Source organism: Quercus robur, chromosome 4 (genome assembly GCF_932294415.1).
Source record: "Quercus robur chromosome 4, dhQueRobu3.1, whole genome shotgun sequence".
NCBI lineage: Eukaryota > Viridiplantae > Streptophyta > Magnoliopsida > Fagales > Fagaceae > Quercus > Quercus robur.
In genome coordinates, this window is record NC_065537.1 from 14979231 (window position 1) to 14991896 (window position 12666).

The 12666-nt window shown below is 32.0% G+C and overlaps 1 protein-coding gene across 1 annotated transcript; it reads left to right on the forward strand.

Moving 5' to 3' along the window:
- The first annotated feature begins 1457 nt into the window (after positions 1–1457).
- On the forward strand, positions 1458–3861 carry LOC126720664 (uncharacterized). The gene is made up of 3 exons (XM_050423406.1): positions 1458–1643; positions 1879–3089; positions 3332–3861. Exons 2-3 carry the CDS (start codon positions 1888–1890, stop codon positions 3444–3446), a joined length of 1317 nt encoding a protein of 438 aa, XP_050279363.1. The 5' UTR covers positions 1458–1643; positions 1879–1887; the 3' UTR covers positions 3447–3861.
- The last annotated feature ends 8805 nt before the right edge of the window (positions 3862–12666 follow it).

Here is a 12666-nt window from a genome sequence, read left to right on the forward strand (position 1 = left end):
AGATTTAATCCCCAAAGAATCTTTTATATATTCAAGTTACCCTAAAGAAAATTACTACTTAGATCGGCAAGCACTAGAATATTACATCTTATAGAAATCAATTATCACAACATCCAATCACTTTCAAAGTTCTAAAACTTGTTATATGTATCACAAAATCCAACTTCAAATCAAATAAACAACTACAAGTCAATTTAGTCCAACCTCATAACTCATTGAGGTAAAATCTCAAACAATTGACATGCAACTAACAAACCCACAATTAAAACAATTTCATAGTTAACATTATCAACTTTTCACATGTATCAAAATCACTCCAAAGGTTTAAAAAAACTCATAAAAAAAAAATCTCAATCTTCCTCATAGATTAAAAGAACCCATATGGTTGCCCCAGAAATCCAAGCCTTGTGTGTACGTTCAGTACTTAAATCCTAATTTCCCCAAACTACATTCACTCCCTGAAAAGTCAAAAGCAAGCCCTCTTTCCTAAATTCTTCAATGGAAGAACCAAGTTCCATCTCTAAAGATCAATGTACCTCAATACTCCTTGAAATTTTTTTTCCCCCTGTTTGGATGCCTAGAAAGAATATATATATATATATATATATATCACAAAAGAAAAGAATCTGGGTCTAGTTTATCTATTTACTTAATTAAACTCTTTCCCTCTCTAAATTTGAAAAATGAATGAAAGTCTCACCTATTGTTTAGCAGATATATCCAATTATTTAATTATTACACTCAGCTAAGTGGAAGGTTAACTGGTTAAGCAATTCCATGTTTTTAAAATTTTCTGTAAGTAAATAGAAACATGCATATTAATTAATTAATTAATTAATTAATATATATATTCAATGCTTATAAAATTTGTTTTATAACAAAAATAATTTTTTTAAAAATATTATTAAAAATTATTTAAAAAGAATATTAAAACCTAACCACTAATAATATATATACATGTCTACTGTCTACCTATAAAAGAATTAAAAATTATGTTGTATATTTATTATTTTATTAATCAATATTAAGGGAAAAATGAGGAAATACCCTTAATAAAATTATGTAGCAAAATACCCCTCTTTCCAAAGTATATAATAAAATTTTGTTGTTTTCAAACTCAATTTTAATAAAATTGAGTTACAGGTGAAACTTAACATAAGTAATGTCGAATTTTATGCATATTTTGCCACTTAAATTTTCCTTGATATTGATAATGTCGAGTTTTACTTAAAAATACACGAGAATATCGAGTTTTAACAAAATCAAGTTCTAAGACAGACATTTTGCTAAATATTTTTTTTGAAAAAATGTGTGTTTTGCAACATAGTTTTAAAATTAATGGTATTTACTCATTTTCCATTCGGCAGTCGGCATACGTCACCCAAAAAAAAAAAAAAAACCTGTGGGGCAAAAGGGGAAAACGGTAGAATATGTAAGGCATATATTTAGAAGAAGAAGAAAAAGAAGAAAGAGGGAAGAAGATCGGTTGATCAGCTCTCCCGAAGAAGAAGAAGAAGAAGAAGAGCCAGAGCAGATCGGCGTGAGAGATTGAGACTGAGAGAAGGAGAGAGATCTAGAGAGACAGAGAGAGAGGAAACTGATTTTGGGTGCAAGCGATACTCTCAAAAAACGCAGCGTTTCAGGTTAGGATTTTTTTTTTAATACTTTTCTTTTTCCCCTCTCCCCGCCGTGTCCCGGCCGTGTCCCGGCCGTGTCCGATTATCAAGTTGTTATTTGGGTTATTTATTTTGTGTACAATCGTTGGCCAAAACATGTACTAAAATTCTTCACTTTTAAGGGATTACAACAGCAGACCTAGTAAATGTCAATAATGTTTTGAGGGTTGAAACTCTGATAAACTTAGGATATTTGAAACAGGGAACAAAAATGTCGGTGACAGCGGGTGTTAGCGATACTATAATTGCCATTAGGGATAAGCTTAGAGGGAAAATTGGGCAAACAAAAGTTAAAAGGTATTGGCCCGGTAGAGCACCTGAATGGGCTGATGATGATGAGGCTGCTAATGCTGCCCATGAAGATGGAGATGTTGCTCTGGAACAAGCGTTCCCGAGGAGTCGTCAGGATGACTCCAATATTGTTAGGAAGGATGATGCTAGGCTGCGGCGTTTGGCTCAGAGTAGGATAGACGATCGCGAGGAAGTGAGAGCTGATCACCGCCGCATTAGACAGGCTGAGATTGTTTCGACAATTGAAGAGGAAGCTAGAATGCAGGAAAAGTTGGATATGGAGGAGGATGATGCGGATGCCTTGGAGGAAAGGAGGAGGAGGATTAGGGAGAAGTTGCTTCAGAGGGAGCAGGAAGAGGCTGCAATTTTGGGAGAAGAGGAGGAGGAGGTAGAGGAGGAGGAGGAGGAAGAGGAGGAAGAGGAGTCTGAATACGAGACTGACTCAGAGGAAGAGCATATGGGTATTGCAATGGTTAAGCCTGTGTTTGTTCCCAAGTCGGAGAGGGATACCATTGCTGAGCGGGAACGTCTTGAGGCTGAGGAACGGGCCCTTGAGGAATCAAAGAAGAAGAGATTGGAGGAGAGGAAGGTGCAGACAAAGCAGATTGTGGTTGAGGAGATCCGGAAAGATGAAGAGATTCAGAGGAATTTGGAAATGGAGGCAGATATTGCTGATGTGGATACCGATGATGAAGTGAATGAGGCAGAGGAGTATGAAGCTTGGAAGGTGAGGGAGATTGCTAGGATCAAGAGGGATAGGGATGACCGTGAGTCGATGTTGAAGGAGAGGGAAGAGATTGAGAGGGTGAGAAACATGACAGAGGAAGAGAGGAGGGAGTGGGAGAGGAAGAATCCAAAACCTGCTGCGCCACAAAAGCAGAAATGGAGGTTCATGCAGAAATATTACCACAAGGGTGTATTCTTCCAGTCAAATGCTGACGACACTGCTGCAACTGCTGGATCAGATAATATTTACACTCGGGATTTCTCTGCCCCAACTGGAGAAGATAAGATGGACAAGACAATATTGCCCAAGGTCATGCAGGTCAAGCACTTTGGTCGTAGTGGAAGGACAAAATGGACTCATCTTGTCAATGAGGATACAACCGACTGGGACAACCCGTAAGTTTTATCTTTTGATTATTCTTCATTCATTAGTAATTGCTATATCGTATATACATTTACTTTTGATATTGATCTGCTTTTCTACCGATTCTTGTTAATCTTTGCTACATCAGTTCTATATTTTGATGGTGTGTATGAGAAGTCAAAAATAAAAAATTTATGCTACGTTTTGTTACTGGAATATTCTTTACCCATTTCTATTCTTGATCTCAATTATCAAATGTTTGTTTGTTGAGCAGGTGGACATACAATGATCCTCTACGCACAAAATACAATGCAAAAATGGCTGGAATGAATGCACCTATAGCTAAACCTAAAGGAAGCAAGAAATTGAAGGATTGGGAGTCTCGTTGATTTTAGAGCACATATAGAAAGCATTCCTGTAGCTTTGTATCAATCATCTTATTGGAGAATTGAGTATGTTTTGGCTATTCTTATTTACGTACATGTAGGCTTGATAGCATCATTTTCTACTTATCTTATTAAAGAAGCAGGCTAAGGCAGTTATTATGAATTCAAAGCAGCTAAGGCAGGTGAAGGTGGCTTGAGTTTTGTGGACAGAAATGCACCTTAGAATATCATGACACGAGATTACGATCCAGTCACGTCATGTATTGCATGTTTTAGTTGTTGGATACACACATTTTCTTCCCACTTAGCAAAAGAGGGTGTCTGAATCACATTTGAAAGTTGTGTTTAGAGACTAAGGGCATTTTGGTAGACTATAATAACCATTAACCACTGTAATGAAATAGCTATTTTGTTGTTACTTGTTAGGTTATGTTTTTATTACAGGAAATAGTAATTTCTTATGAATAAGTATTCTTTAAAATAAGGAATAGGCATTCCCTATTAAAAGTATTGAATCCCTATTTCTTAAATCCTTATAACTAAAATTCCAAAAAAAAAAAAACCCTTATTGCTGCTCCCTTCAGCAATTTTTTATTTTTATTTTTATTTTTTTAGCTGGTCTACTGCAAGCTCTTTATTGCTCTCTCTACTTCTGCTGTTACTTTCTGCCATATTAGATGAACAAACAACAGCTTGGTAGTCCTAGTTTTTTGTCAATTCCTTATGCTACCCATGTATGTAATTTTTAGATTTGCCGCTACCACCCACAAAATCATGTAGGGAATAGGCTTGTAGGAGTACGGTGCTTGTGTTATGATGTTTCCATTGAATGAAGTTGGTATTGTTAAAGTTTCAGGGACATTAGGTTGGTGATATTGGAAAGTATAATAAAGGCGGTGTTTGTAGTGTTAGGTTAATTGATGCCTTTGCAAATGAGTTTGTTGAGTAATTTGGTTTGAAGTCATGGTCCAATCAATTGAATCTCCGATAGCGTGAAATTTTGGTCAAGAAAAACAAAGAACTTGAAGCAAAATGCAGAGATTATGCAGAACATAAAAGAGGAAGAAGAGAGGCTATTGTGCTTGGATGAAACTCTTTCATTTTTTTAAACATATATGGAGTTATTAATTTGAAAAAAAGACACATTAATATAAAAGTGTTCAATTTATATATCAAAAGATGTTAAGCTAGATGCACAAAAGTGTAAATTTAATTTATAAATAAGAATATTTTAGTAAATTTAATTTTAAAATCAAATTCAAGGAATTGTATTAATGTGTTGTTACCAAACAAATGAATTGTAATAATTATTTCATTACAACATCTTGCATTCCTTATAATACTTATTATTATTTCTATATAATCACCACTACAATGTACCAAATGTGGCCTAAGTCAGGTTTAGGAACAAAATTAGTCAGTTTTGAAAAGTTTTGGACTTAGTTGGCATTAATCCAAACCTTAGGTATGTTAATGGAATTTACCCTAATACCTTAGATAAGGTTATGTGTGTGTTTGATCATTTTGACTTGCATTGTTTCAATTGGTAGGAAAGTTATTTCACTTGAAAATTGAAATTGAGATAATTTATTTCACAGTCAAAATTTTATTTTTCAAATTTAAAGACGTACAAATTGTTGTCATTTAAAGTTTTAAATGAGTCATGGGAATATCTAAATCATGAAAGAGTTCTATTTCAAATGGAGATGATTATTTTTAGAAAGAAAATCACTGTTCACTATCTATGTAGTTTTCTCCTTCTAGTCCAGGGAGTACGGGGCCCAAGGGGGCCCGGGCCCCCTGGCCCAAAGCATTTTTTTTTTGGGTAGATATGATACCTATCTTCCAAATTCTTAGCCCCCATTACCAGCCCTGCCCAAACAGCCCAGAGCTCAGCCCAACCCAAAAAAATTAAAAACCCATTAACCCTTTTAAGTTTTAACCCACGGTACATACAAACCAAAATTAGGAAAAAAACGTTTTTTACTTTTCCATCCCATAGACCCTAAACACATCTAGCTTACATTTTTTACAGGATCTAAAGCTTCAATTTCAAAAGAAAATAAACACATCCCAAAAAATAAAGAAAAGAGAACGAGATTAACAAAAATGGTTGTCATCGGCAACCTTCATCTACATGCCCAAGCTTTGCTTTTCCTTTTTCATTTTTCTTTATCATCTTTCTTTCACTGCATCGCTCGCTTCAGTCTTCAAGTTTCCTTAAACCTTCAGCTTCAAGAGTGCTATGAGAACAATGGTTATCTCTACTTTTGTTGTTTGGTAAAGTTCGGGAGGTTCCTAGGTAATAATCTTTTAAGGGTGAAGTTAAAACTATTATTTTATTTAGTTTTTGAATGGCGTGATTTATTAGCTCCATTTTTTTTTTTTTTTGGTAAGCATTTATTAGCTCCTTTGCACAGCCACAAATATATATATATATATATATATATATATATACACACACGGTGGAAAAAAATTAGTTACAAAATTGGTTATAGTATTAGATTATAAATTTACTCAATAAAATAAATATTACTGCATACCGTTGAATTGCATGTTTTTTACACTCTCAATACACATGTCAAATTTTGTGTCAATCGAATATTATTTACTAAATAATCTATAAACTTATATTTTATACATAATTTTAAATTATAAAAACTTGCAACTTAAAAATTTATTAATAACATAACTATTAATCTTTAATTTTCTTGAAATTTTGCAAACATGGAGAATATAAGAAGAAGATATAATCGAATGGTAGATTTATCAAAATTTACTTCCAATAAAAAGATATTGAGTGAACTATAACCAATTTTGTAACAAAATTTTGTCCATATATATATAATACAAAATATTAAATTTATGCATGTTTCATCACATTATATATATATATATATGTGTGTGTGTGTGTGTGTGTGTGTGTATTTATTTATTTATTTTAGTTAGTGGTAATTTCGAAACGGTACACCAAAATAAACTAATATTGAAATATTTTGTTCTAATTGACAAACTTAAACGGTCTTCAAAACAATGGTAAAAAATAACCTTCCTAACAAAATGAAAAATGACTTTTTGATGGACTCTTTGATGTTATGCGTTGAAATGGACATAGTTTTGACATTTAATATGTTCGATCATAGATAATTTTGAAGATTTAAAAGAGCGTCGAGTTCCATTTTCACCCTTTTCATAGATAATGTATTAAGAAACAATAGTGTTTTGTTTCTTTTGTCATTGTTAGTAGATGATTACATCTTAATATATTAAGATTAAGAAACAATGATTTTGTGTATTTATTCTAATTGATAGTTTGTTAACACTATACAAATGCTTATTTTATTTTATTTTTGGCTTATACTCTGAAACTCCTAATTTCAAATCCTGGGTCCTCCTCTATTCTAATCATTATAGATAAGTGGAAAAACCAACTGTTTAAGGTTTGGGGGTAATTAACCAATTGATAAATCATAATTTTTTTCAAGTTGTATGTAATAGTTGTGCCTTTTCTAGTTCTCATTTTATGCATCATCATCGATTACTGTAGGTCAAAGTGGTTTCATTTTATTATTCTTTTTCCATCTCAGGAAAATGAGATCGAATTACCAAATGTTGTGAGGCCGCAATCAGCTAAGATGGTTGTGGTGACCCAAGGCCGATAGCAAGGTCGTACGTGTACCTTATACAGGAGTATAATTTACAATTTCGATGTTATCCGACAAGGAGTCTTCAAGAGAATTTAGGCATTGAACCTACTAGAAAAAAATAATCGGTTTAATTTTCACTTTCGTTCTCAATTTATAGTATTCTATAAATTATATTATTATACAATGCTTATAAATTAATGTGTTATCAATTACAAAAAAATATATATTTATTATGTTTTAAAATCGAATAATTATATTTAATATTACCACATCAATTTATAAAAATTATATAGTAAAATTAGTAACGGCTGTTGCATTTTCCATATTGTACATGGTGGTGTCCATAAGCAATTAAGGGCCATTTTGTCATAGAAACATGTCCAAGATAAAATAAAAGAATATTAGAAATAAGGAGAAAGAAAGAAGGTATTAAGTGGTGTAAGCATTTGGTGAGACCTTTCATAACTTGCATTTGGCTTTAATTTAGTCTTTGAATTAATTAATTAATCTAGAAACCCTATTTTACAATTGGCATTTAATCCAATTCAAGGGTGAAATGATCATTTCAAGTTCAAGGGTACAAACATATCATTTTGAACCATAAAAAGAATTGATAATTCATTTTAAAATATCATCAACACTTTTAAGTTTTAACAATAAAAAGTAAGGACTTTTTTCATGTAAAAATAGCAACATCAAATTGATAAATCATGCAACATCAAATTTCAATGGTCAAGAAAATCCCAAATTGTTTGGCCTAATTAGAAAAACCCAATTATTTAGAGAAACATCATTTAATGTCTTATCTCTTTAAAAAAAAGTTAAAAATTTCCTAAATTTCCCTTAAACAAATTTATCAAAAAATTATTTTAAAACATTTTTTTAAAAATAATTTGAATAAAGATGACATGTATAGTGGATTTCAAAATTTAGGTTTTTAATTTTTTTAAATTAAAAAAAAAAAAAAAAAAAAAAAAAAAAAAAAAAAACTCCCACAAATAGAATAAGGGCATAAAGGAAATATTAATAAATTAATGGTGTTTAACTTTTCAAACATGACATAATTTTGGGACATCCCAAAATGGAATACAGGCCAAACAATTTGGGACAGAGGGAGTAATTGAATACACATGATAACGGATAATAAATTATAGGTTTTTAAAATAATTAATTAAGTATGATTAATGATGTGGCAAAATCTTAATGGTTCAAACCTTTTTTTTTAAGTAGAATAATGGTTCAAACCTAAAGAATGGATGTATATAGACAAGTGCATGAAATAAATTCACATATTCAATGGATGTATATATACAAGTAGAATAATGGTTAAAACCTTTTCAAAAAATAGTTACTTAATTAATAATTAATAAACTTAAATATCATTATCCCTCCGAGAAGATCATAAAATCAAATAGCTTGAAAGTTGGGGGGTGGGGGAAAGGACTCAAGGTGCTGATTGACTTTGTGAAGGAAGAGAGTGTGATCCAGAGCTTGTTTTTAGAAGAGGGAAATGTTGAAGAGAAATAAGGAGAGGAGCAATTGATCTTGTGAAATTTTTGGGTATAGAGTAAAAATAATTATATAAATGAAATAGAATAAAAATGATCATTTAAATAAAATAGAAAGAAAAGATAAAAGGTGTAGGGTCTGATTTTTCTGGTCCGGCCCAAGATGCGTGGGACTTTAGACCAGTGAGCCAGATACAATGAATTTGTAAAGAGTGGGCCAAAGAGTTAGGCTTTGGTGTATGGACAACAATTATCATGATGTTTTACTCGATAGGATGAGATGGACTGAGTTCATCTGGAAGAATTGGTCCTCAGTACAGTTCTGGGAGCCCTTTCTGGTCCCTCTTGTGTGTTGGGGGGTCTTCGCCTCGCCCTCTCTGTTTCTCTTTACTCCCCTTTTATAGTAGGTTTCTTCCTCCTGAATGGGGTCCCTAGGGTAGGTACTTGTCCCATAAGCCCTTCCCTCCAGTTGTTGGGAGTGGTTGTAAGGACAGAGAAGTATGGCCGTGTCAGGTACAAGGCACTGAATGCAATAATGGCAGTCTTTCCTTTAAACACTTTCATTGTCCTTTTCTGCTTTAGTACTTTTCTCGCTCCGTGGGATGATAGGGAGTGTCACTACCGGTAGCAGGTTACCTCCTCCATCCTCGGCTATACTGTGCCGAGGAGGGCTCTCCCCGTGGCCGAGAAAGGGCTTTTCCTCTCCGCGATCAAGGAGGGATTTTTCCCTTGGGCTGGGCCTTTGGCCCAACATAGACATCGACATAGGCCTACTGGTCTTTTACCCCCCATAGAAGGAATATCGCAAAGTGTTTTAAAAAAAGGTTAAATACTTTGGAAAAGATGGTTTTTGGTTATAATTTTAATAAAAATTTAGATTAAGTTATTGAGATATTGTTAGGACGTAGGTCGGATAAGGTTTTATCCATTTTATGTTGTTAGGATTACATATTATATGAGTTGTAAGTTATTAGTGTCTCAAGTGTGATTGAAGATGTAAATTGAAAACACAATATGCTACTTAAGAATTGTTCAAGAAGCTGTTAAGTCTGCCACTTTGACTACAACCTTAACTGAAGCTTTATCAATCGAGCTTCATTAAAGTTTGATTCTTGTCACAATTCTTGTTGACTAATCAAGTTTCGGGGTAAATTAAATCTTTAATTTTTGGCTCATGATGACCAAAGCCATAGGATTCATGCCCTAGGGTTCCAAAACGTATATAAAGTTATGATACATTGAGAAGAAGAGATCTTGTTACAACAGTTGTGTGCCAAGAGTTTTGTATTAAGTATCTTCTCTGGCATAGTATTGAAGATTAATAAGTGTTCCAAGCTACTACATAAACAACCTACACCAATCAAGTTATTGTTGTAATGTTAGACACGAATTAAGTAGATTTGCATCAAAGAGATTCAAAAATAGAAGAATCCAACTGGATTGTAGATGTATATGATCATATGAGCAAGTATCTACTATAAGTAGAAATGCTAAGACTAGGTCCATATTCTTGTATTACAAATTTTCAAAATTATATTTAGGATGTGTTTGTTTGGAGGTGAAATAGCATGGATGAAAAATTTTGGAGAGAAAATGAGAAGGAAAACTTTTTTGGAATGTGTTTGGTTGGGTAGAGAGGAAAGAAAATAAATGGTAGGGCTCGGGTGTGTTCTCCCTAGGCCCACCAAAAAGTTTTCTCCTCAAAATGGAGATAAAATTAAAGGTAAAAAATGTCACTGCTTCAATTCGTCCAGTTCCTTTTTTGTTGTTGTTGTTGTTGTTGTTGTTGCTTTCTTAGGCATGTTGCCTCTTCTTTTTTTTTTTCCTGGACGTTGCCTTTTTTGTTTTTCTTTTTTTTTTCTTTTGTTTGATTTCCTAGGTTATGAGTGTGATAGTTTTTTTTTTTTTTTTTTTTGGTTTAATTAGACTTTTTTTTTTGGGGACATGATTTTTATTTTTTAATAAATTGGGTGATTACTTTTTTTTTAATCACTTTTTTGTTTTAATTGGTCATCATTTTTTAGCAAGGGTGTATGAGTAAATTTATATAAACTCACTTTTTTCATCCCTCCACTTTTTTTCTTTTAATCAAATAAAAATGAGAGAAATTAAAATCTTTTCTGTTCTCCCACTTTCCCATCCTCCTACCATTTTCTATCTTCCTACTTTCCCATCTTTCAACCAAATAAATTCTTAGTGATTTCTTTTGTATAGTGGTCAACGATAAACCCCCACAAGGTTTTTCCCATAAGGAATTTCCCCATGAGGCATTAACCTCATAATTATATCGTGTAACTGAAATTTATTTTTCACTCCACTTTATATTTGCAATAAGGTTGTACTATTATTAAACTAAATTGGGCCTTTATATAATTGGCATAATATTAATCAAGTTGGTAAATTTGGTTTAAAATTAGAATAATACTAGAAATACAAACTATTTTACAAAAATTTTTACAAACTGCTGATATGGTAAGTGATTATTGGTAAATTAAAATGTGATATTAATGGTAGGTCTAAATGAAAACCAATAAGAAGTTTGCCACATCAATATTTTGTAAAAATATTATAAAATAGTTTGTGATTGTAACATTACTCTTAAAATTAATCAACTAAAGTACATTTTCTCAACACAAGTGAAATGAAGAGAGTCAACTTCACCAAAATTTTATTTTGTGAATATGGAATGTGAGATCTATTAAATTTGGAGAGATGCTACGTCTACAATATTTTTACAACATTTTTCAAACAAATCATTGGTGGTTAGTTGTTATTGGTTCAAATTTTAAACTAATACTGAAATTACTTTTTTACCCCAATAATAACAACTAGTAACAACTAGCCACTTAAAATTTGTTGTAACAATGTTGTAAAAATATTATAAACATATCATTTCTTTTAAATTTATAATATTTAATCTGAAAAAAAAATCTATTTCAAAGAAGAGATCTTGACATTCTTTAATGGCATGAAATCAAATAATCAATGTTCCACGGACCTCTACAGTAACGGCTGTCCGCAAACAATTGTACTTGTGCCGATTTGGCTATTTCCAATAGCACACCATAAAGTGAATGGATAATGGTGAAGCCGCAATTTTAGAAATTTCTCAACCGCCATTTTTATTAGTATTTCCATCCGTACATCTAAAATAGTATGATCTCTACCATTTGTCTAATCAACCCCAATATATAGCAACATTAATTCATATAACATTATGTAAAATAGAATTTTAGCTGCAATAAATATGCAAATATAGATTGCAATTGGGAAGCTTCGTGAATGCTAGTTTTAGTGGGTTAATCGCAAAGCAAATAGAGTAGTACATTCCTTAGCTAAATGATCCATATTTATTTATTTATTTTTGGATCTTTTGATTTAAGAAATAGTCCTTTTGCTTTTGTAAATGTAATCTTAAAAGAGGCATGCCAGCAAATTTGTGAGTGGCCCCCTTGTTGTTTTGTTTTTGCCTGTTTTGGTCTTTAATAAAGTTTATCTGCTATAAAAAAAAAATGTATATATAAACAATTATTGTTTATATGTAAATTTGTTTTTTAAGATTTTCTTTACTTATAAAGAGATATATAATTTGGGAGAATAATTAAAATATATAACTAAATAATATTTTTATAAAATATAATATAAAATAAATAATTGGACATGAATATTTTTAAAAAGTGATTAAATAAAATTAATAAAATTAATTTTTTTTATGAAAAATAGACAATTTTTTTTTTTTTTTTTTTGGTCACAAGCAATGTAAATGCTCAGTCTTATTTGGAAAAGAGATTTAAAGGTTGATTTTGATTTCAAATCCGCCATTAAAGTTGTATTATTGATAGAGCTCGGCGGTGAAGATTGAACTTTGACGGTTTGACCATCACCTACTACTATTTTTTTTTTTTTTGAACAGTCACCTACTACTATTTTGGCGCCGTGTGCATTCTACTGCCAGTTTCACACTCAGTTTAGGCGCGTGTTTGACAGCATCTACCTTTTATTCTATTCTAGGTGCTGGTAAATATGGTGCTGCATTGATGTAAAAGGAACCGATCATATATAATATAT

What these genes read in the sequence shown, in the direction of transcription:
- LOC126720664 (XM_050423406.1), top strand. Translation starts at nt 1,888, where the DNA reads ATGTCGGTGACAGCGGGTGTTAGCGATACTATAATTGCCATTAGGGAT. An exon ending in ACAACCGACTGGGACAACCC is followed by an intron (nt 3,090 to 3,331) that starts GTAAGTTTTATC and finishes TTTGTTGAGCAG; the next exon opens with GTGGACATACAATGATCCTC.